At 39.2% G+C, this 26250-nt stretch overlaps 1 protein-coding gene across 3 annotated transcripts in view; it reads left to right on the forward strand.

Annotated features, from left to right (window-relative positions):
* celsr1a (cadherin EGF LAG seven-pass G-type receptor 1a) overlaps positions 1-26250 on the forward strand; it is a 313982-nt gene that overhangs the window by 263300 nt on the left and 24432 nt on the right. For all 3 annotated transcript variants that reach the window (XM_043713695.2, XM_043713696.2, XM_043713697.2), the window contains exons 14-25: positions 1351-1492; positions 2238-2358; positions 5055-5238; positions 5527-5628; positions 9166-9260; positions 10740-10949; positions 15159-15342; positions 16505-16648; positions 19456-19630; positions 21234-21401; positions 22709-22835; positions 24814-25014. In XM_043713695.2, coding sequence (XP_043569630.2) covers positions 1351-1492; positions 2238-2358; positions 5055-5238; positions 5527-5628; positions 9166-9260; positions 10740-10949; positions 15159-15342; positions 16505-16648; positions 19456-19630; positions 21234-21401; positions 22709-22835; positions 24814-25014 — 1853 coding nt within the window. The remainder of the gene's footprint in view (positions 1-1350; positions 1493-2237; positions 2359-5054; positions 5239-5526; positions 5629-9165; positions 9261-10739; positions 10950-15158; positions 15343-16504; positions 16649-19455; positions 19631-21233; positions 21402-22708; positions 22836-24813; positions 25015-26250) is intronic.

Consider the following 26250-nt stretch of genomic DNA (forward strand, 5'->3'; position numbering starts at 1 on the left):
GAGTTACTGCACTCCATGTCAAGTACACACTGCTACCATTTGTGCATCGGTGGTGAAGGGAGTGAATGTTGAAAGTGGTGGGTGGAGTGCTAGACAAGTGGGCTGCTTTGGCCTGTATGGTGTCAAGCTTCTTGAGTTTTGATGGAATTGTACTTGTCCGGGCAACTAAAGCATATCCCATTACACTTCTAACTTGTGTGTTGGTGAACATGGCACTGGGCAGTCAAGAGATTAGTTAAGGCAGCACAAAATTCCAAGTAGCTGACCAGCTCTTGTGGCTACAGCATTAATATAGCTGGTCCAGTTCAGTTTCTGGTATGTTGATAGTGAGGGATTCAGTGATGGTGCTATTGAACTTCATGGGATGATGGTTCAAAACACTCTTGCTGGAGATGATCATTGGCTGGCACTTGAATGATATAAATGGTACTTGCCATTGATCAGTCCAAGATTGGATATTGTCTTGGTAATGCTGCATTGTGACATGGATCTGAGGGGTTTCGATTGGCAGCGAATGTCATAGAATCATCAGCAAACATCCCCACTTCGCACCTTACAATGGGAGGAAGCTCATTGATGAAGCAACTGAAGATGGTTGGGCATAAAACATAAACCTGAGGAACTCCTGGAGAGATGTCCTGGGACTGAGATCAGAGACATTTCCTTTCTTGCTGGATATGACTTCAACCAATAGCGTGTGCTTCCTTACATTCTCATTGACTTCAGTTTTGTTGGGGTTCCTTAATGGTATGCTCTGTCAAGTTCCTCCCTAATGTCACGGTCTCACCTTGACAGTTCATCTCTGCTGTCCATATTGAGACCAAGCCTGTTAGATGCTAAATATCTCAGTTATTATAAGGAATGCCACTACTTTCAATGTGTAGTTATGATATTTTGATTTCACTTCTAACACTACATCTTCAGTTCACTTGTTTTGCTTTCTTTAAAATTAATAGGAAGGATTCAGTGTCTTTTACTTTTTCATTTGCTGCTATGTAAATGCTTTAACATGACTGGCTACTTACCCTGCTTCTTAACCTCGCTGCAGCTGGTCACCTGGAGATACACTTTCCAGATTCAAGCCAATAACATATTAGGGAAATGCACCACAGAGATCACCAGATTTTTGTGGGCTACTTCCTTCAAGGTGAGTAGCAAGCACAGTTGCTTCATGAAACTCCACCTAATCTCTCTAACGTTGACATTTTAAGGCTTGTTAGAATCCTATGCTCTTTCCTTTTCAGAACACCATTGAATATGATTTGCTGCATATCAGACCCTGTTATAGGAAGGGATTGTGCATGCACGTGCTAGACTAATGCTAATGATTGAGTTTACACTCTTTGACAGGGTTCTTTGGGAAAAATTGTATGGATGTCTGCAGATTGAATCCATGTGAACACATCTCCAGCTGTGTCCATGATCCAAACTCCTCACAAGGCTACACTTGCAATTGTGGAGAAAACTACTATGGCCAATACTGTGAAAACAAGTAAGAAATGGCTAACAATAAGTTGGAAACATGCTGATATATTTGTAATTATTTTCTAACCAAGTGACATCATGGTTCCTTTGTGACAGAACACATTTACCCTTAACTTGGTCTCTTGACCAAATGCAACCAATGCATAAAAAAGCAGCAACCACTTTGGAAATGTAATCCTCTATGTTTTGGAAATTTGACATTGTTGGCGTTCAGAAAGAATTGTCTACAGCCAGTATATGTTTTAATTTGAGCTTAGATGTTATAAAAATATATCTAACTGATCAATTGCGTTGTGCAACACAGTGGTCAGTCTGATTGTGATTGAGTCATCTCTGCAATGCTAGACTTTTGGCAGTGCAATTTGTGACAGCGGTCACGTTTGAGGTACAGTGTATCACGTTTTAGAGGGGGCCCGTGAGAGAGCTTTATTGCAGGCGTTTGCCTGTGGCTGGATGCTTCCATCCTGAGATTGATTGAATCTGTTATCAGTTCTTTTTGTTCCTGCATTGTTTTGAAAAATTGGCAAGCTGCTTGCACCTGCTAGCTATGTGAATTGGTTAATATTCATCCTGAAGAGGTTGGGAAGTGGATTTGGCCTTCATCGTGGAAGTAATACCATCCTGAGATTTGGAGGTGGAGACTTTCTGATTTCCATCTAAGTAACTATTGACCGTTGGTTCAGAAAATGTGTCATTGTTTAGAACTAGTGCCTACTGCAATGTTGAAGGTCTAATCTGCGGCTTCTTTTCAGAATTGACCTGCCGTGTCCAAGGGGAAGGTGGGGGAATCCCATGTGTGGTCCTTGTAACTGTGATACCAACAAAGGCTTCAACCCTGACTGTAACAAAACCACAGGTGAATGCCGGTGCAAGGTGAGGAACTGCTGACGGACTTGTCTTCTGTGTATGGAATCCCAGTCATTTGGAGGCTTCATCTTTGGAGGGAATGAATATTTGAAACTAGCTTTCAATTAATATAGGTTCTATAGTCTTATTTAAAAATCTCCCATTTTCTTCTGCTTTTTACCCCATACATACATATCTCACTATTCATTAAAATAATATTTTGACTGGTTAATTTTGTCTCTGATTTACAAAGCATGGAATCCACTGGATGTGTGATTAGTTGCAGCATAACATTCTGCAGTAATTCTCTATCAACTACTATAAGTGATTACTGTTGGTATTAGTATTTACCTTGAAGTCTCTCGCAGACAGTCTGAATGATGTTTTTAGAGGAATAGATTACTCTGACTATGTCATTACTTTTTTACATGACAATAGTCATATTTCCCATGTTAAAATAGTTGCTAATGTGCTTGTAAAATTTAACGATGAACTTGTGAATAATGCCAAACTGTGACCAAATGTATCAATGACATGGATCTTATTTTCCAACCCAATCATCTATTTCCTTCCCATTAAAATACAACTCCCTAGTATGAGGTCCTTCATTACAGTGAATGATTCTGTAACTGAATAAATTAGATGTATAGCAGAGTTTGTCAGTGGAATTGTTCCAGATAAAACGTGTTTAATGGTTTAAAATAAGCCGTTTCTGAAGTTCTCCTACAGCACTCTTCTCTTCATAACAAGTTCCTTGAATTGTGAATGTTTATTCCCTCTCAGTGCTCTGAATAAACAAACCCTTTCCACTTGTTCCGAATGTCCTGACTGTGAAGAATAGCAAGTAGTTTCCATCATAGTTCACAGCTCTCATCCACAGCAGCATTTACAAAACTAAAAGCTTACTTCAATCTAAATGACCAAACTAGCTTTTCTCCACTTGTGAAAATGAGCGTGTTAATCCCAGTCATCAAATCAGTAGTTTTTGCTTGAATTCTGCTGTTCTGTCATTGTATTTTCACCTTTCTGATTTAAAAGGATTCAGATACAGCAAACTTTGTTTTAACTGGCACCTTGTCAACTGACACTCCTGATTCAACATGCAAAAATTATATACTGTACCATAAATACTGCGATGTCTGAGTAATTATGCTGTAAATAAAGTATAACTGTGATATTATGTTTTTGTTACTTACTGTGTTTTTACATTGATTTTAGGAGGCATGTTGATGGTTTACCATCGATTTTTTTTGAGGGATGTTGTCATCTCAAAGTTTTGCTTGATCAGGGTTTACTGTGATCATACATACATCTTGATTATCCAGAATATTTAATCAACTGGCATTCTCCTGGTCCCCTGGGTACCAGTTAATAAAAAAGTTGCTATGTTCTGATATTCTTGACATCAGGTACAGTAGCTCCATGGCAAATATTAGTGCCCATTTAAAATCACCAGGGCGGTGGTGGGTGGAATCCAGCTCAATGGGAATATGCTGTTGTCTTCAACACTATTTATTTTGATGTTGGAGTAATGTTTGGACTGAAGTCTGGATTTGAATTTTTTTGCTGTCCTCCCTCTGTGACAGCTTGAGAGACCAGGTAGATAGGGAAGATGTTGAATTGTTGCTCTTTGCTGTCAGGGTAATGAGGAAGAGAGAATGATGTGTCAAAAATGCCATCCTGTCAGATAATCTGCTAGAGAAAAGTTACTGCTGTTTTGTGACAATGGGAGTCAGCACGTTTCCTCTAGGTGCTCAGTGTATCTGATTTTTGAAAGATAATTGAAAAATAGTTGTTAATGTGGTGACTGAACTAAGAGAAATGTTTGTGTGATGAATGTCTACCATTAGTGCAGTGGCCATAGGGAAAAATAACCAGCCTGTACAAAGGTGCAAATTGTGTCAAATTAATGGTGTAAAGAACTGGCAGCAATAGAGAGGTGGTTAGAGAGGTTGGGGGTGGCAGTTAAACCCGAATGAAAAGGAAATGTGCCTCCTCCCATAGTGGGACAACTTCAGCAAGAAAATGGAGGTGAGCTGCAAGCAAGTGCTTTTTGTTTTATAACCGTCACCGTGGTCCAAGAGTAACCAGTATGTTCCCCTGGCCTTTGCAGGGAAGCCTCCTTACTGCAGATTGGCATCTCCTTCCCCCACCTTGTGGCTCAGAAAATTCTGATGTGTGCTCACCCCGATGTCCTACCACTGCTGCCTGGCCTGTGATTCCCCAGGAGTCTCCGGCTGTGACCCCCCTGCTGCTGGTTTTCCCACCAGATAATGAGTCAGCTGTCAATGTGGTGGATGATGGACAGAAAACACAAAACAGCCAATAAAGTGAAGGCCAGTCATTAAACTTGGCAGGACCTCCATGACTCTGTCCATGCTGGGATTCCCATTCCCATACTCTCCTGGCTTTCTGCAAATCTAAGCATTCCTGTCTCATTGAACTTCAGAGAACTATTAGAAGTCAATTTGATGTAATCCAAATATATTCTTGCCTTGTGTTCACCCTCCTTCAAGCTAGTGTCACGAAAGCACTAAGACTTGTTTAACTGTGTTCTTTTTAATGTCCGGCTGATTAGTGATTCTTATTTCCTTCAGAGATTAATCTTCAAACAGATTTTATAAGCTGTTTGGGTTTTATTCCTGTTTAAGCCTTTCAGAAAAATGTCAGGGCAGGGTCTGCCACACATGAAATCTTAGGTTGGGTTGATTTTTCCTTTGCAGGACAACCATTACCAGCCTCCAGGTAGCGACACTTGCTACCCATGTGACTGTTTTCCAATGGGTTCCCAATCCCGTACCTGCGATGTGGAAACAGGTCAATGTTCCTGTAAGTCTGGTGTGATTGGGCAACACTGTAATCGCTGTGATAACCCATTTGCTGAAATCACCAGTGATGGCTGTGAAGGTATGTTGTAAGAATTACTCAAAAAAAAATTCCTTCCTTCAAGAGCTTTCATGTGTATTTATATGATTTATTTAAATAGTTTGGATTTTTTAAAACATCTTTTCTAGTAGCTAATATGTAAATAAACTAAAAGAACTTCAGATTTATGTGTTGGACTGGTACTATTGCATTGTAGTATTAATGGCCAATGTATCTCCCATACTTAGGCTGCATATATTCAAGGACTGAGTTTGCTGTTCCCATGACTATAAAGTAACTCTGAGCTAACTCTTATCTGACTTGTTTCAGTGAAATATAATGTGTGTCCAAAAGCCTTTGAAGCGGGGATTTGGTGGCCAAGGACAAAATATGGACGACCAGCAGCCATGCCGTGCCCCAAGGGATCAATCGGTGAGTCACTGGTGGAAACATTACCTATAAATTGCATGAACACAAAGTTGAAGTGGGGAGATCACACATTTAGACCTAAATACTGAGATAAGTAGTATTGCTCAGAGAAGCTTTGTCTCATCCCTGCTTGCATGTGTTGTTGGGCTGTATAAACATTTCTTAACATCTGGAAGAGATCATGCCCATGCGATTGGATGTTCATGTTGGTTTTTATTGATATTTTAAATTGGGTTTGTCACAGGGGTGTAAAAAAAACACTGGCGATAAAATGCATTATTTTCAAGTTTGTGCATGACGTAAAACCAGATGGGATTGTGGATGAAAGGTGATGCAAAGAGGCTTTGAGGGAATTTTGAGGCTGAGAGTGGGGATGAACATGGTAGATGAACTATAATGTGGATAAGTGATAGGTTATCCACTTTGGTGGGGAAGCAGAGTTGTAGGCTGTTTCTTAAATGGTGATGGTTTGAGAAATGGCGATGTCCAAAATGGCCTGCATGCCCTTATTCATGAATCATTGAAAAGTAACATGCAGATGCAGCATGCAAATGGAAAGCAAACACAACATTGGCCTTTTATTGCAAGAAGATTTGAGAACAGGAGTAAAGAGTTCTCACTCCCATTGTATAGAAACTTGATGAGCGTGCACCTGGAGTATCGTTGCAATTTTTTTTTTCCCTAAAAAAAGGATATAGACTGAGGGTTGGACTGTCTTATGAGGAGAGGTGAGGAGACTGAATAATTAATTTTCTAGAATTTAGAAGAATGAGAGATGATCACAGTAAAACTTAGAAAATTCTTCAAAACCTGGGTGTGCAGATGCAGTAATTTCCTCTGGTTGGGAACTCTAGAACAAGGGGATACAGTATCAGAATAAGTGGCAAGTCATTTGCAACTGCAATGAGTAGGAGTTTCTCTGTTCGGAGAGTGGTGAATATTTAAAATCCTGTACTGTGGAGGGCTGTGGAAGCTCTGTAGTGCAGCATGTTCAAGATAGAGGTTGATAGATTTCTAGCTACTAGTGGCTTCAAGGTATATCACAGGAAATGACATTGAGGTTGATGATCAGCCATGATCTTGAAAGGTGGATCTGGCTCAAGGAACTGAATGACCTGTTCCTGCTGCCATGTTCTGAATACTTAGAATGCCTTATTTAGTCTTAATCATGTAGATACTAGTGTATAACTTGAGCTATCTTAAATATCAACCACAACCACTTGTATTTAAATCGAACCTTTAATGTACAAAAATAACCCTTTGAAAATTCTATTTGCATTAACCATATTACTTCAAATAATTTAGTAAGGTTAGTTAAACCAGTTTTGTCCTTAGCAAATCCCTAGTGGCTGTGGTTTATTTACTAGTACTTATTCCAAGTGACCATTGATTTTGACTCTTGGATTTCCCCATCACTAATGCAGAGTTATCTAGCCATTGCTGTACCTGTCCCCACTTTTGAAATTTGGATTTATTTGTCGATGTAATGATTCATGATGTAATTCCATGTGGTCAACATTTTGCGTGGTATGATGTCAATGATCATTTCCACATCAGAAATACGCCAAACAGTGTTTTATATTCCCAACAGATTCACTGCTGGGTTACAAGTGGCAGGTTTGTATCTTGCAGTGTAGGTACTTGCAACTGGAGAGAACTTGAATCCTATTTCTCCTGATCTTATTTCCCATTCCTAACCTATTGATTGTATCTCCATGACATTAGGAAATGAATCACTTTCAGTGTAAAATATTTCCTGAAATTGGTTCGAGCTATACTTTCCCCAGAATATCTACTGGCCCTCCTTTCTTAGCATTTAGTTTTTCATGGATTGCTGTACATGTGGTGCAACTAGAGTATTGGTATAGAACATTAATGGGAATAGTGGTGGTCCAAACTGAAATTGTATAAAGATTATCCAGTAATAGCTGAGATGAGCAGCACCATAATCACTCTGGAAATTTATGTAAAGATATTTTCTTCAACTTGTATAAGTCAGCGTTGGTTAAAATACCAGATTTCAAATGTGCTGTGATCGGCTTTCATTGATAGAGCGTGAATATTGGTCTCCAGAAACAGCAGATTCTGATTAAGAATTAAGCATCATCATCCAACTTGCAATATTTGTTAATCTGGCAGTTGGAAATACACTGAAACAGAACATCAATAAAGGCTAGTAGATCTCTACTTCATTATCTAGCCCCCAACCTTGGCTAATATGTGATACATTACATAATTTAATGAAACATTTGCTGCAGGAAACACTAAATGGTATTGTGTGAATAACAGAAATGTCATTCTGCAAATGATAAATGAGCATTTATGAAACAAAAAGATGATCCAACTTAATTACTTAGATTTAGACTGAAGTAAAAATGTCTGTTTCCATAATGCAGTAGTTATAAGGATGTAATATTTGACATAATTGTCTCCCAAATGTTACAGTTTTAACACTGTATTCCCTATGATATTGTACTTTACTCAACAGTAATACATGGGTCAGGCTTGAAAGTCCATGTACAAATGACTAAAATTGTATTCATTTAGAAAATATCTGAATTTTTAATTGATCCTGCTCAATGTTTTGACTTCTGTCACAGAAAGTTAGGCATTGTATATTTACTTGATGAATGGGTTAGAAAAACATGACCATTAAAATCTATTTTTGAATGCTTGTCAGCAATGACAAAGAATGAGGATAGGCTGAAAGACTAAGGGGATTGCTCCTTCAGAAAGCTGCCACAGAAGTGAATGTCCTCCTGCTCTATTATAGTCCTATAAATCTGACTGCCAGAATTTACAGAGTAGTTGCCAGGACCTGTTGTTAGCTGCTTTTTGGGCAGCTGCAATTAATGATTCCCAGCAGTTTTGCATTTAACTTGCTTAGAGCCACTCTCTACTCATATTTTGAGAATTCCAAAGCACCACTGCAATATAAAGTTAAGTTGAAGGCTTCAGCTGTTTTCAAACAACATTTATTTACAATTTTAGATAAGCCTAAAGTTTGGCTTTTTTTTGAGGAAGGCTAAAGGCCATTAAGCCAAGAGTTAAGAGTGAGCTATGACAGATTATTCCAGAAAATAATCAAATGTGTGGTGCTCCCCTACCTGGTGAAATCTACGGTTTAAACAATGGACATCAGCTCCAAGTAACACCTTCAGGGCACCTTTAGAATTTTTATTTCAATGTACATAATTGCTAATTATTAAAGTTAATTCATGCACAGCATTTTCAAATGTAAAATCATCATTGTACACAGAGTTCTGAATGTGCTCTTCCCACCCTCTTAATTGTCGTCTTACCTTCTTTCTCACTATCGATCACCCTTTCTTTCTTCTCTGTACTTTAGTGTAGCATAGTTATTCTTTGAGCCTGTGGCATTGCAATAAATTAAAAGTTACAATGCTCAACAAAGAATGACTTTGACTAAATTATGAGGTTGTCCAGTTGTCACCCTGTGGGTGTCTGAATATACTCAATTTAGTTAATGAAATGAGCAGTGACTGTCTGGTAATCAGATCTTTGTTTCTCTTTATACAGGAACTGCAATTCGTCACTGCAATGAAGAGAAAGGATGGCTCCCTCCAGACCTTTTCAACTGTACTACACTCACCTTCATTCAGCTCAAGTCCATTGTAGGTCCCTTTATTTTACCTGTTATTAACACAAAAACAAAATTGTGCTGATGCTAGAAATCTGAAATGAAAACAGGAAATGCTGAAAATACCTGGCAGATCAGAGAAAGCAACACAGAGTTAAAGTTTTGGGTCAATGAATGAACAAAATTGGCATAAAGAACATGGTTCGATACCATACAAGTTTTGCTTTCTTGGAGCCAAGCGTGAATAAATATTGTCTCATAAACACTAATAATTGGATTGATTCTCAATTGAGCTGGAGAAATCAGCCTAACAGTCTGATTCTTTGCTGCAGTTTCAGTTTTCATTTGTCTTTCACTATATTTTTATTGCCAAGTTCCAAGAATCTGCTGAAGTGGCAGCAGTCAAGCTCTAAATCCCAGTCTGTATCTGTCTGTAATTTCTCAAGCCCTAAATCCCAGTCTGTATCTGTCTGTAATTTCTCAAGTTTTCTCAGAACTACATTTCTTTCTCTCAATGAGTAAGTGTCCATGCTGAGTTTGCAAAGAACTTGTCAGAGTGGATGTAGAGGTCCCATGTGGGAATCATTGCCCCACCAACCTTAAGACGTCATTCCTAATTCTGATAGTTGTAAATTGAAGTCCCACATTGGAGACCTGCTGCACATTCTCAGTTGATATTTCACTGCAGTACTGAGGGAGTGCTACATTGTCAGTGGTACTATTCTTTCAGTTGAGACATTAAACTGTCACACCATCAATATTGGATGAGGTTGAATGATAATATACGAGGAAGATGAGGGGAATTCCCCTGATGTCGTCTTTGATCTGTTTATTCCTCAATCAACACCATCAGGAATTCAATGAACTGTTGGATCTGTTTGGGACCTTTTTGTTTGCAATTGCAGTTCTGCATTGTTTCATTGTCTGTGAAGCGTTCTGAATTGTCCTGTGAGTTTTCAAGGTATTTTATAAATGAAATTCATCCTCTTTTTAAGAAATATTGTATTATGTGGTAAACAAACATGGCACATTGGCATGATGTGCCACTCTGAAGTGTATATCTTAATGCATGACATTAGCTAACACTTTTGGTGTTGACTGAAAATCTGAAAACCAGTCCAGAAAATTTTATGGAACTGATTTTTCTTTTCATTATGGCCAGTAGCGCTGTTAAGAAATGGACATTTGAGTCCAAAGAGTTGGGTGTGAGTTGCTCTCAAATGGTTGCTTGCCTTTTGTGGGCAGCTTTTCATCTTCTGGCCATCCTTTTGGTCTTATCCTAAGTGCAGTCATCCCAATGTTACACAGGAATCACTGGAAAGAATGTGGAAGTTAGCACATAATCTCTGTGCTATGTTTTTATGCTTTCCTAGGTGACCTTGTTAAGAAGAAAACCGTTGTGGACTGTTCCTCTCTTAAATCTCAATTCACTGGGGGACATCCCCCATTAGGGTAGTGCAATATCCCTTGTTAAACAAGTTTATACAATTCTTTTCGTATACTTTACCAACAGATGGAAAAACTGCATCGCAATGAAACCAAGATGGATACACGCAATTCAAAGAAAATTGCCAACATGTTGCAGAATGCTACAAAGCACACACCAACGTATTATGGGAATGATGTGAAGATTGCTTATGAGTTGATAAAGAGGATCCTTCAATATGAAGGAAACCAGCAGGACTTTGAACTTGCAGCAACCCAAGATGTTGAGTTCAATGAGGTGTGGTATTTGCTATTGCCTACTTTATTCTTATATACTCAATGAAAGATGTTGATTTCTTTCTGTGAAGCAGTATCCTGTCTATGAAGCATTATTAAAGCAATTAAAGAAGCAAAGAAAGAAATACTCACGTTAATAAATGAGGCTGGGTACATGATCAAGCTATTAAGTGAGTACTCTGCATCTATCTTTACCAAGGGCGCAGAAGTTACCTAGGCTATGGTGGCAGAGGAGAAAGCTCAATCCTCCTGCACTGTGATAGTTCTCTGACTTAATATTGCACTTTTTGTGACCACCTGACATCTCAAAGTGCTTTATACTCAATGATTTATTTTTGAAGTGCATTCACTGTTGTAATTTAGGAAAATATATAACCAATTTGTGTACAGCAAACTCCTGAAAAAACAATATGATAATGACCAAATGTTCTATTATTGAGAGATAAATATTGACCAGGGCACATGGGGTAAACCCCTGCTCTTTTTCAACAGTAGTGCCATGAGAATTACTGTCCTGGAGAAAATGTAGAGAATCACCAGGAGACACAGAGAGTTCTTCAAGAAGTAGGTCTTTTATTTGCAAATAAAAACTGTAACACTGAGAAAGCAGATTCTCGAATGCCCCCAAACCTCAGGATCTGTGGTTTTTTATACTTTTTTAATCATGTTTCTGTTAGCTTATCAGCATGTCCAACTATATTACTCAAAGTATCTCACTCTAGCTACACAATAAACCAGTGATGTTAGTTCCCATTATCTCTTTAGTTGTCTCACTATAGATTTTCCTACATTCTACTTATTGTTATTCTAATGTCACAGTTAGCTATTTAATGTCAGCTTTTACAACAATGATCTTCCATTCCAGACCCTACTTAATATTTTCCTAATGTCGTGATTAGATATTTATTGTCAATCATCTCAAGCAGGCTGATTCTACTAACTATTAATTAGATATTTAATGTCATGTTCCAAATATTTATGGTCCCAATCTTGTCATAATGATACTTAACAGGGAGGCTAACTGTTATCTCACCAGAGTGACCTTTCAGCCTCAACCTTACTCTGCTAATTGGTGTAAGAGCATTCCACTATTCTTATCCCATCCTGCCTTCCACAGACCCCTTGCACCAGATCGCCTGTGGTCTTCATGCTTTAATCCTTCCCATGCTTTCATGCTCTTTATTTTCCATACTACCAAGGGTAGTCTGAACCCCAGTTCAGAAGATGTGCAGGCATGATGGGCTGAATGGCCCCTCCCTGCACTGTAACAATTTTGTAATTCTGTGACTCTGAAATTGCTTCTGACTTGAGGATAAGAGAAGCTGAGCCACAGCTAACATACAACAGAAAGCACTCCAAGAGTTAGCTCACACATCCCTCCCTTCAATAACCTTCAGAATGAAATCTATTTTCTTAATGTAATTTTGAATTTTTGAATACGCTGGGTAAAGGGACTTATGTAGTGCAAGAATAGTATAGTGACCTCTAAAGTGCAAGTAGTCCCAAAATTTTTGCATCCAATATGCTAAAGTTAAAATCAGTTCTGAAACCATCTTCTTTAACCTGTGTCTTTCCTTCCTTGATTTCACCTAACTGAATCCACCCGCCCTTTCTAATCTTTGTGCCCCAGCTGCAGTTTATGGTAGTTACATGCCATTAAGTTGGAGGGGGTGATGAAGGAAGCACCCCAATATATTAAGAAATGGGTTGGAATGTTTCCTGCTGTAGCTTATCACGTGATACTATGTTGTGATAAAATATTTTGTGGTGACAGAGCTTTAATATGTATCTAAAGTAGATGTGTGCGATTGCAGGGCACACAGTTCTCCTCTGGGACATACAAACAACCCTATTTCACTGCTGAACAGAGTCAGTGATCAATATGTGGAAAGTGTTTTAACTTCTACGGCCACCCATTTGTATTCATTATGAATAGATACTGTAGCCTCTGTAAGTACAATTTAATAGTGATATCCATCTGCTGTGATTCTGAAAAAGGGTTGATGTTTGAAAGCAGAGCAACATAGTTGTAGATTCCAAAGATCAGGTGTCTACTTTTCACTTGCTAATGCTATTAAAGCCCAAAGATTTAGGAATGTCAAGCTAAAACCTAATTAGTTCTTATGTAACCTAGCTCATAATATGTTCAACCAGCAGGAAAAGAAATCTGCTTAAGGTCATAGTCACTGTTTGTTTAACACAGACATTTGTTCATAATGTTAAAAACAATTGCCTGTTTTCTCTGAGTATAGTGGGGAAGGTGTTTTAAGCAGTTCAGTTTTGGATCAGTATTTCCTTCCATTGCTTTGGCTGAAGTTTGCCTGCAGCTAAGTAGCAGAAATTCAAGTCAAAGGTATGGAAAGAATGACAGACATACCTTCATTAACATTATCATGTGATTAAGTCAACTCTTGAAACTTGGTCTTTTGCTATAAGCCACTGACCATGACCCTTGATACCAGAGTTAATTGTCTTAAAGTGCAGCCTATTTCCTCATTAGCTCCAAAGGAGAAATACTTTCCTATGTTTAGCCAAAGGTCACTGCCAGTTGGAACTGCTGCTGCTGTTAACAGAGCTGGAATGTATTGTAACTGATACTTGCTGTGCCTAATGTTAAAAGCCATATTGGACAATATCATTTCATTGTACTTTTAAAACTTAGTATCCTTACAAAATGGGATCTGATAGTTGGAACACCAAGTTTGAAATATGTCTTCTCATTAAGTCTGCCATGCCCATTGGTGTTCAAAATAACAGGTTGTGTGATATGTCTGATATGGTGCTATAAAGTTTAAACAAGTCGATGCAGGCTTGGAGGGCCAAAGGGCCCATTCCTGTGCTGTAATGTTCTTTGATTTGTTCTTTGACTGTGTAATGCTAATAGAAGAACATGATACTGACTCATCCTTTGTGTTCATGACTGGTTATTATATATGTGGCTTTCATGAGCTAACCTTTTGAGTTTTGCTTGTGTTACTTCCAACTTTGCCCTTTAATGATTAAGATGCTGATTAGCAGTATTCTAGAAATTTGGGATACTGATGTGGTTAAATGTGCTCTGCATCCAAATCCTCCACAACAAGTTTCAGTTTAATAGTGCTGCCGGAGGAGGGCATTCTGCAGACAGGTCAACCTTCTGCAGGAGCACCAAGACATTGGGACCTGGGCTGTTTTGGGTCACCTGTGGTTGACTGGTTAGCGAGCCTAGTACAGATGACAAGTTGATGTCGAGCCTACTCTATAAGGCAGGCTAGGTATCTGACATAAAATTTATGAGAAGGAGAGTACAGTGTAGTTTTCAAATATCTCAAAGTAATGACAGTTGTGTTGTTGTACCTTAAACAAGTTGTATTCATTCTCTTAGATTATGGTTAATGCACCCTAAATGATGCAATTCAGTCTTTGATTTGCAACATTATTCTGCCACTACATGTGAATGCATCCATTGATGCTTAATATAAGATGATCTGTAAATTAAGCTGCCGTATTTACGCAGATATACATAAATATGCAGTAGCAAAGTATATTTTGAACAGAGCTTATTAATGGTTGTTTAACACTACTACTTTAAGTGTTCATTCTTTGTTGCATCATATCAAAAAATGTCGTCTTTTTGAATCATACTGAAGTTAATGCTTTGTTCCTGGATTTGGGTTCAGAGCAAGACATGAAGACGCATGTGGTCACACTGAGAATCAGATTTTGACAGCCATTGTGTCATATCTGCAACTGCATATCATTTGAAACTGGTTACGCATAGCCAGGGAGTAAGACCAAGACCACCTTGTTATTTTATGACTGCAGTTTCAATTTTGTTTTCTATCTAAAATAAAGTTCCCAAGTTAAAGTAACAGCATAAGGACTTTAGTATTCACAAATGGGGTATCATTTACAGTATTACCAACTGGACCGAGGCAGTCAACCCCACAGAGGATATTAACTGGTGACTTTGGCTCCAATTCTTATAAAAAGCTTAAAAGATTATCTGTAAATAATACAGCACTACAGAGAGTAATATTCTTGTTCAATGGTAATCGGGATACAGGTTAGAAACAGTTACAAAAATCTCCTTTTGCCTGGCACCTTTCCCAGGCAGAAATGTGGTTGACCAATCTAATAAGATGAGGAATTTATGATTTCCATCTCAAACGCAAAGCACCTGAAATGCAAATTTGCAAGCATTAAATGTTTGCCATAACTTCTGTTTCAGAACATTGTCAAAGCTGCGAGTGCTATTTTAGACCCTCAGAACAAGGACCATTGGGAACAAATCCAACGCACAGAAGGAGGAACTGCACATCTGATGAAACACTATGAGGAATATGCACACACCATAGCACGAAACCTGAGGAAAACCTACCTTCGGCCCTTCACCATTGTCACTCCAAACATGAGTGAGTAATCGAGACAACTCCATCTTTATTGTACTTGGGTCAGAATGACAGCCCCTTTTTGAAAAATACTGGGCTAGATTTTGCAGGGGTAGGGGTGTGCCTATCACCATAGTTACCCCTCTGAAATGTCTCCAACCTCAGAATGTCAAGCTCTGTACAGATTAGCATAGAAACCCTGAAGCTGTAGTTTATCACTCAGTGCTCCGAGAGAAGCTGCAATGTGGCCATTCCTCCACCCGACAGCTGACAATCAAGAAATCAGTAAGAGCTTCAACACTTTTCACTCCTATTTTGCTATCAGAAACTGCATCAAAAGTTACACTTTGTTCATCAATCAGGCATTTCAGGGATTTTAATGGTAATGTGATGAATAAAATTTGATGAAGAGCAATGCTACAATCCAGTGTAGATTCACAGGATAGAGGTAAAATTCTTGCTAGGTCCCTGTGAGATTCATTTTGAGCTCAGTAGAGAATGCCCTTGCTGTGCCATTCACCCTATCAGCAATCTACTTGAGATGAGTTTGGAATCACTTTGAAATCAGTCAGTGAACGTCCTGGAATGCAGTCTATTAATATTTCATCATGTGTTGTTGGAAACCCCAATACATGATCTGTCAGATTCCATTTGGTTGCTAGTGTTCTATCTACTCCCCCATCAGTGAATTAATGGAACTGTTTTGAATGCAAAATTAATGCAGGTTCTTTCCATATTGCAGACTGGACTAATCTTGTTTTGATGCACCAGTTACTGTTTCTTTAATGGTTTATTTATGGAGTCTCCTCAAGTCACAGTCATGTTACAAAGCAGCACAGTTCTGTCCAGCCCAACTCCTCCAACAGGCACACACAGACACCCCACTTCCCCACAGTTTTAGCCAGTTAAGTACTTTGTAGAAAGCTGCTATTTACACCCTGTTTGAATAAACCTTAGTCTGAAGTGACTGTGCGCAAAGTTTTGAAGCAACCAAACACAAACTCTTTGAACAATTTTGGTGTCATTCAGGAATCTGGAGAAAACTGCCCTTTAATGCAATAGGACATCCATAAAAGTGAATATCTATTTTAAATCTATCTGTAGTTTAAATGTTCAGCTAACAAATGTGACCGTAACATTTTCCCATGCATCTGGACTTCATGTGTGTGTTTCTCTTTACCTCAAGTCATTGCAGTCGAACTTTTGGACATGGTGAACTTTGCTGGTGCCAGCATGCCACAATATGAGAAGATTCATGAAAAATTTCCCAAAGACCTTGAATCCAGTGTGTTTTTTCCAGATGCTCTCCTCAAAATTGAAGGTGACCCAGGTACGTTGCATTAACTTCTGCCTTATTGTTGTGTTTCTGTTATTGAAGTATAGTTGTATTTACCATGAGCCAGATTTGATCCATCATAAGTTGATTGCTTCTAACTCAAACTGTGCAGGATTCACATAGCATGAATGCAGGAAGAAAAAGATTCTAAATTTTGACTTCCAAACTTGAAATATGTGTGACTGGGTGCATGTGCAATGTGGATACAAATGTTGAAACACCACCAAAAAGTATGCTGTTCTTACATGTCACCTGGCTTTATTTAACTTACTGAATTTCAAAAATGAACAAAATTCTTTGAGAATGTTTGAGAACTTAAGTAAATTCAAAAGGATGAAATTTAGCTGGCTATTGGCTCCTAAGATAAATTAATTTGCTTTTCATTTGAACTGTTCATGGGAAAATAATTTGAAGCCTTTGAAAGTGAGCATTCAGTGTAAGTATTACATTAGCTTCACAGCAGCTTGATGTCAAGTGACTTCAATGACATGGAACTTTCACCAGTAATGAAACAAAATGAGAAGTATTCTTTTTACACAATCCCTTGTTAGATGTGTAGCTGTTTTCTTACATTGATGAGAATGGTCATGTGCAACTCTGTTAATTTCATCATGTACAGTACTACGATTAGTTTAGGGTCAGTTTAGATGCATCCTAATTGGGTGTTGTGCCAATATTAAGAGGACAACAAGATTAGGCTCAATCATCCCTCCCCACTCCCAGCCAAGGTGTATGTAAGTGAAGCATGCAACCCTTACACTCTTTAGGAAGCAAAATGTATACAGTCATTTAAAAGTACGTAATTGTATCATTTGTTGAATGAAGCTGTCTGCAGAAAGAAAATGTGGGCGGATCATTGGTCAGACTTTACAGCGATCATCCTCATGGTCAAAACATTTAGGTGTCCGGGTTGACCTTTGAAACACGTCAGATGACTTGATCAGATCTGGCAGATAACTGGTTTAGCTACTGAGCACCACATCTGGCTTGATCAGTGATCTGCAAAAACTGCTTTGTTCGAGAATTCTTTTAGAATACAAAGGTCACTTCCATTATTTTCCCTGCTGCAAACCATCTTCTTCAACTTCTGTCTCGTCCCCCCTTAGCTTTACCTCCAGCAACAGGTATGAGAGGTTGATGGTGTTGCCACTCAGATTGCTTTCCCACCTTTCCCATATCCCACTAAGTCAAACTTGCTTTCAGTTTCCTCTCTCCCTCACTCAGTCGTCACGTCATTGCCTCGTTTCTCAGCCGTCTCTTGTCACACCTTCTCGGAGCTCTTGTCCACAAGACCCACCTCTTGCTGCCTGAATCCTATTCCTGATAAATGGCTATCCACACCACATCCCTTCTTGGCCCCTGTTTTGGATGATATTTTTAATGGCTCTCTTTTCTTGGGTACTAACATCATTCTTTCAAAGCTGCTTCCTCATCTCTCCTTGCTAGCTAATGACCCACTCTAACCTCATTCTCTTGCTGAAGGCCATACATGTTCGATTGCCTCACAAACTCATCATCCATTTCTGAGAATCTAATGTTCGAATCCCTGCTTCACAGTATTGAAGCAACTCTTACCGAAATCGCAAATGATATCCTGTATGAGAATGACAGTTTATTCTCCTCATCCTTTTCAACCTGTCTGTAATCTGTGAAGTAGTTGGCCACTCATTATTCTCCTTCACTGCCTCACTGTCATCCAACTGATGGAACAGCCTGATCCAAGATGGAACAGCCTGATTCCATTCTTATCAATACAGTCATGGCCAGAGAATCTCCTGCTGTGTGCCTTCTCTTTCTGCTCCTGGACCATTAACCTCTGGTATCCTCAAGGACTAACCTTGTCATTCACTTCTCTTTCTCTTTCCCCCCTCCCCCACCTCCTTATTATACAGTGCTCCTCCTCAATGGCATTATGTTAAAATTCAGCATCGCTTTCCATGTGTGCACTAAGTAGCACCAAGTTCTACCTCCCACCATCTCACTCTCAACCCATCTATTTTCTCGCAATTATCTGATTGCTTGTCCAGTACCTGCTACTGGATGATTAGAAATATTCTCCAACTTAATGTTTCGGAAGATAGAAGTCATTGACTTCATTGGACCCATCACAAACTTGGTTCCCCAGCTCTTGACGTCATCCTGTATCCTGTCAGAAACTGAGTTATGATTTTACTTTTTGTATCTGTCACTGAAATGTGCTTCCAGCAGCATCGCTGCAACATTATTAAAACTGCCTATTCCCACCTTTGTATCTCCACTCTGTATCAGCCCTTCAATGCTGAAATCCTTTTCTATTAACTCTCCCTTCATTATTGCAATGTTTCTCTGGTCTCCTTAAACTTAGTAAGCTCTGCTGCTTGTAATTGCCTCTTGACCTGTTTACCCATCATTCCTGGCCTGTTTGCCCATCATCCCTGGGTTTTTGCTAACACACATTGCCTTCCAGTTAATCAACATTTTACAATCCTCATCCATATATTCAAGTCCCTCCCTGGTTTCATCCATCCCCACAATTCTCTGAAGTACCTGCAGTCTCCAACTTTGACAGCATCTACATTCCTTATTTGAAGCCCTTCTGCATGGACAGCTATGCCTTCAGCTACTGAAGCTTTAAGCTGTTAGACTAGATTTTATTGTTTCATCATCTTCGGTGGTGAAGTTTGAACCCAGAATATGATCCTGGGGTTCTGGATTACCAGTCAATTGGCATTACCATTATGCCATTGCTGTCTCTAGTTGAAAGTGTCAAAAGGTTGCCTTGCTTATTTGCTGTCATACGATATCTCCTTATAATCCTCCAGGGTACGGTGACCATCCTGAACACAATGCCAATGGAAAGTCAGCAGATACGTTTTCAGAAAGGAACAAAAGGAATGCAGATGGCTCCCACCCGTATGCAGTCGCTGTGGTGATCATTTACAGATCACTGGGATTGCTTTTGCCCGAGCGATATGATCCTGATCGAAGAAGTATGAGGTAAGATTTTGTATTTGTTTTTTATGCAATCAAATTTCTAAAATACTTGTGAACCTTCCAGCTTTAAGTTTCTAAAATATGTTGAAAGCCACCCTTTCCAAACTTGTCCAGGGTAGTCAGTATTTGGTATAACTTTCATGAGTGGCTACTGATTTTGTAATCAGTACTAAATTTGAAAATGAAGTAAGGTGAGTTTTAAAGTTAAATTCTGTTCAGGAATTTACAAACACAAAAGTTATATCTTCAACTCATTAACAAAAAAAAAACTTATGCGTGTAAAATCTGTAATTGCTGAGCTAGATGGTATTGGCTTCCTGTCAATTGTCCTCACTGTAACTCACTAAGGGATCATAGGTAAATTATTGCTTGTGTTAAAGATATTAATTTCCATATTATGCAGTATTGAGAAACTACTGGCTTACTGCGTGGGTATTTAGACTGAAGATGAAGTTGGGGGAAGGGGGTCAAAGGGGACAGGTGAGTGGATAGCTGCAGATGGAGCCCAGAGAGAACGAGAGATATGAAATAGTTAGGTAAGCAAGGAGATAGTGGATAGCAGACCAGGATAGAAGGAAAGCTGTACAGTGAGAATTAGAGCTAAGATTAGGAGAAAATGGGTGAGCTCTACTGAAAACAACCCATATACAGTATAATGTGAAAATAGGTCTAGGAGTAGGTGAGAATAGATGACTGTGCTAAAAGCAATCCATATCAGGGCCAAGTATGGGGTGGGTAAAAAACATGGAAGGATCGAAAGTTATGGACAATAAAAACAAGTTGCTGGGAAGGCTCAGTAGGTCTGGGCAGCATCCAGGAAGAGAAATCAAAGTTAATGTTTCGGGTCCGGTGGCCCTTCCTCAACTGGATCCGAAACATTAACTTTGATTTCTCTTCACAGATGTTGTCAGACCTCCTGCGATTTTCCAGCAACCTTTGTTTTTGTTTCTGATTTACAGCATCAGCAGTTGTTTTGGTTTCTAAAGTTGTGGAACTCGATGTTGAGTCCGTGAGGCTGCAGGGTGCAAAGCAGAAAATGAGAGGTTGTTCTTCGAGCTTTTGCTAAGGCTCACTGGAACACTGGAGCAGGTGTGTGACAGAAATGTTGGCGTGGGAACACAGTGCTGTGTTGAAGTGGCAGGCTCAGGGTCATTTTTATGGACACCTGCTGGTGTTCTGTCACCTAGTGGTCACCTAGTCTGCATTTCATCTCCCCAGTGTAGAGACCGCATTGTGAACAAAAATAGTGTTGACTAGATTAAATGGCGTACAGGTAAATTGCTGCTTCACCTGGAGGGTATGTCTGGGGCCTTTGATAGTGAGGAGGTAAATGGGCAGGTCTTATATTCCCATGCAATCGAAGAAGGTGTGTCGTGGTGGGGGGGATGGGTGGGGAGGTTGTGAAGGAAGGGTGGACCAAGGTGTCCCAGAGGGAAGAGTACCCGTGGAATGCTGTTAAAGGAGGGAAGGGAATATGTGTCTGATTGTGGCATCCTGTTTTAAAGAATATTGAGACCTTCTGTTGCTGCAGATCGTGTTTCACCTGAATTCATGTGGACAGCTTTATTTATATGGATGCCTTTCTTGAAATTTTGTTTTTCTTCAGAGTACCTAATCGGCCAGTCATAAACACACCCATTGTAAGTGCTACAGTTTACACGAATGACCACCCTTTGCCACAGCAGTTGGAGAGTCCGGTGACTCTAAAATATCGCTTGTTTGTAACAGAGGAAAGGACCAAGCCTCTCTGTGTATTTTGGAATCACACTCTTGCGTAAGTGAGACAAGACTGCTTTTGGCTTCTATTTTCACCTTTGAACCCAGTGAATTGATGAGATGGAAATAGTAAGAATTGCCTGCTGAAACGCAAAGGGTTCAACGTGTATCCCAATGACTTTTTTTAACCACCGGATTTGGTAACTAAGTCAATATAGTGTCACCCTTCACTATAACATTTTGGAATCCATCATCACATCATACCTAAAGTTCACGTACGATTCCTTCATAAATAGAGAACTGTATAAACTGTGCCCCTCTGTATAAAAGTAAAGTACTGTGGAAGTGGGAGATGTGAAATAAAAACAAAGTGCTGAAGAAACTCAGCAAGTCTGGCAGCATCTATGGAGAGCAAACAGAGTTAACTTTTCCAGACCAATATGACTCCTGTTCAGGACTGAAGGGGTCTGGAAAAGTAATAGGTTTTCGAATATTTTCTAATCAAGCTGTTAAAGACATTATTACACACCTGTACAGCAGATGGGACTTGAACTGGGCTTCCTGGTTCAAAGATCGGGATACTACCACTGCACCGCAGGACAGCCTTAAGGTGATGCTTTTATGCTGTTGAGAAAGGAGAACAGGCCCAGTGCAAAAGGCAAAGGGAGTGCTGATTTAGAGGAGAGATATAGATGAAGTGTAGCTGCTAATTGCAGAAAATAAGTCAGCTCGGCTGAAAGCAAACCCATGCAAGGAACACCGTGAGGGGGAGGGGATGTAATCAAAACAAGACAGAGTTCATGGCTCAAAGCTATTAAACTCAGTGTTGAGTCCTGAAAGCTGTCTAGTGCACTGAGTGAAAAATGGGCTGCTGTTCCTCCAGCTTGCTTTGGGTTTCACTGGAACCCTGCAGCAGTCCTAGTGCAGAAAGGTTAGCATGAAAGCTGGAGCAAGTGCCCTTTACATATCCCACCAGAATTCTGTTTGTGTTATCTTCAAATTGATGCTGTGGAAGTTACATGCTTTGTTTAATATTTAATCTTATTTTCCAATACGTTCTTAAATGTGAAAATCTGCAAGATTTTTTTGTGCATTTTCTTCACAGTTTTGACACTCAGTTGCTAAATGCAGTATCAAGGAACAGCAAGAGGCTAATCCTATGAAGGGCATCTCTAACTCTCGTGTTTGGTTAAAAGTAACATGATCATATTTCCAGAGTTAATGGGGAAAATAAAAAAGAAAACTCAGTATCCATAGATTAGACATGCTCATTATTTAACAGATGCACAAACATTAGAAAGTTACATTACTCAGCTGGTAGTTCTTGGTTCTTTCTTAATCCCTTTATTTGTTTTCCTTTGATAGGATTGGAGGCACAGGAGGGTGGTCTTCCAAAGGGTGTGAACTTGTCCTTCGGAATGAGTCACACATAAACTGCCAGTGCAATCACATGACTAGTTTTGCAGTGCTCATGGACATCTCCAAGCGGGAGGTAAGTTAGACCTGATCACATGACTAGGCACTAAATCTTTCCATTGTGCTCAAGGCAATGCAGCACACTTCTTCCAGTTTAATAAACACCTTTTCTACTCATTGAATACAGGCAGGGACACGTCATCTTGCATGTTGCCTCCTCTGCCAACATTAAGAAGTTTGCAGGACATTGGCAAGCTTAAACTCCATAGCCTGAAGCGACACTGTGTCTTTTTGAACTACTAATATTTTATTGCAGTATTATTGATGCTCAAGCCTTAACACAGCTCCAGCGTTTAGTAGAAAATGAGAAGGCGTGGTTAGGTAAGGATGTCGATGGCTGGTATTAATTCGAAATATGTTTTCAAAGCATGAGTTACTTAATAGATTCAAGAATGTTGTGGAGCTCATTTTAGGTTATGCTGTTTAATTTATTTCAGTTTCTGAGCAGTAGCCATTGAAAAGAAAGGAATGCTTATGAGACAGAATTTATTAGTGGCAAGAGATGACTGATGAAGGTCTATTGCTCCCACGTTCACAATTTGGGATGGGTGGAGGCAGAATGCCTTGGCAGTATAGTAACAACGGTGTTACTGAGCTGGGTCTGCTGTATGCAATGTAATCAGCACTTTTATTGATTGTTGCTGCATGCTGCTCCCCACATACAGATCACTCAAAATGGCCCTAGCTTTCCCAAAATTAAAATCTGGGGCCTAAGCTTTGTAATTGTTGATCATTTTAATTTTACCTCCTTGATGTTTTATTGTTTACAACACTGTTTTCATATATTTTGGTGTATAACCCACCCAAAAACCACACATTCTCATAAAGAAAAAACATTTTGGTTTTAAAAGAACTTCTAGCCACCAGCATAGATTTTAACTTCAGACATGCTTTTGGTGAGTGAGAGGATTATGGAAACTCATTCTGCTCCGGAAATGAAGTCCAAGGGTTTTCACTCCTGAGCCTTGTTTTAATAGTGGGAGAAAGTGAGGACTGCAGATGCTGGAGAGTAAGAGTTGAAAAGGGTGACACTGGAAAAGCATAGCAGGTCAGGTAGCATCCGAGGAGCAAGAGAGTGGATGCTTCGGCCATAATCCCATCATAAAGAAGGATTATGCCCTCAATGTTGACTCCCCTGCTCCTCGGAAGCTGCCTGACCTGCTGTGCTTTTCCAGCAGCGCTCTTTTGACTTTTGTTTGAGCAGTGTCAGGCTCTTTAGTTGAAGTGTGTCAGGAAGTGATGGAAAATTGCATGACCAGATCCTGCCTTACATCCAGTAAATGAAAGGATTAGCTCTCCAACAGTCAGTTGTGGACGTGGAAAAGCTGGGCAAGAGCACACCATTGGAGACCTACACTTTGCTCCTCAGGGCCAGAAGAACACTTTTTACTCCTGGGTCTACAGGGATAAAGGACAGTTCCTACATTTATATGGCATCTTTTCATGAGTACTTGAGATGTCCCAAATAAATGAAATACTTTTGAATTGTAGTTACTTGTGTGATGCAGGGAAAGAGAGAAAGAGAAATTTAGACATGTACTTCCTTTTTGCATTTGTTCTGTGTTGGTCTGGCAGGAAACTGAATCCTGCTTTTCACTCACCTCATAAACACTGCAGCTGGGACTTGGTCACATCAATATGACCTAACAAGGCTATGTTTAAAAGTTTTGTCTGAGTGTCCTTCCTACGTTCCTCCGCTCAGGAGAACAGCTTATATTGCCATGAGTCCATGCCTGGAAACTTTAGGGCAGGTGAAAGAATGGGGGGCTGACTTTAACTTCCTACTCACCTGACTTTTCCTCGTTTAAAATAGCCCTGTTAATCGTTTCCAGTTTACTCTGCTGAGAGTTTGCTGGAAACACTGTTAAAATGAAGCTTGTTCCCAGCAAAATTAGAGAAATTTAAATTTGTCATAGGCAGTGCAAAGCAGTGGCCAAACACATGACTTTGCTTTTGTATAAATTTTGATATTCCTGTTATCAATTCTTTTCCAGCATGGTGAGGTGCTCCCTTTGAAGATCGTCACATATACCACTGTCGCAATCTCCTTGTTTGCTTTGTTTGTGACTTTCCTGTTCCTCATGCTGGTTAGAACACTACGTTCAAACCTCCATAACATTCACAAAAATCTGGTGGCTGCTCTCTTCTTCTCTGAACTCGTCTTCCTCATTGGAATTAATCAGACAGACAATCCAGTAAGTGCACATTTTTCTCATTATTTAATATGTTGACGCTACTAAATCTCAATATTATCAGAATGGTAAACAGTTAATTTCCTCAGAAACAAAATGAATGATCTGTTTCAGAACTTGTTTATTGTTTGCTATATCACAGTCAGGAAACTGATTTCAAATTCAAAGGAGGTTTAAAAAGTTGAAGTTTTATTTGTGCACTAAATGCATGAATACTATGCGCGATGAGAATGCATTTTCCAGTGAGAGACATTAATTTTTCGTGTTTTGTAGTTTATCAATCAAGGAAAGTGGTCACATGAGTGGTAAAAGTTGCCATAGTGGAGTAGAAATAAAGTTTTTCTTTGTTCTTTTAATTATGGTTGTTAACTTGCTTCAATAACTGCCCGGACTGTCGTCTAATTGGTAATAGCAAAACAATATATATTTTCAATGTTATAATTCCAAGCCCTACTAATTGTCAGGACTCTTCAAAACATTGCAAATAGGATGCATTCTCTTAAAGTGTATTGTAACTTAAAACAATAATTTACAGGGGCATTCAAGTTTTTGAAATTATTATGGTGCAGAATTTCAATAGTACATATGTTACTCAGGATTATGGCTGTTCAGTAGTAGTCTGCTTAGTCATTTCTCAATGGATACATTGTGTCTGGTTTGGAGTTGTGTAGTGATATTCACCTTCAATTGCTTGTATACTATTTCAAGCCTTTTTCATTCTGTGTGAAAATGTATTCACAACTAATTTGCATGAAACTCACTGCTTTCAAAATTGAAAAACACGTCTCATTCATATTGTAAAAGAAAATTCTCAAGTTTGTGAGTTTCACATAGCATGAGTCTTTCAGACTTTTAAAATTAATTTTATGGGAAACATCATGTGCGCTGTCCAGCTAAATCCTTCATATAGACGAAATTGAGTACTGATAAAGGGCTTTTGCCTGAAACATTGATTTTCCCACTCCTCAGATGCTGCCTGACCTGCTCTACTTTCCAGCACCACACTCTTGACCTCAATCCATCATATGCCTTTGAAGTTTCAGTAATTAGTTTTTAACAAAATTGGGCCTCAAATATTTCCAAACCAACCATGCTTTCCATTAACATAGAAAATGCTTCAGTTTTATACAAGTTCTGAAATGAATTCATCCACCTTTTGTACAGATGGTCGTTCCAGAGAAAACTTATAAGCAACACCTAGTGAGTACATACATTATTATAAGCAAAGTAAAATTTTAA

This window comes from Chiloscyllium plagiosum, unplaced genomic scaffold (assembly GCF_037043375.1).
Source record: "Chiloscyllium plagiosum isolate Xiang-an unplaced genomic scaffold, Cpla_swu_hap1 HiC_scaffold_23, whole genome shotgun sequence".
In the NCBI taxonomy this organism is placed as follows: domain Eukaryota; kingdom Metazoa; phylum Chordata; class Chondrichthyes; order Orectolobiformes; family Hemiscylliidae; genus Chiloscyllium; species Chiloscyllium plagiosum.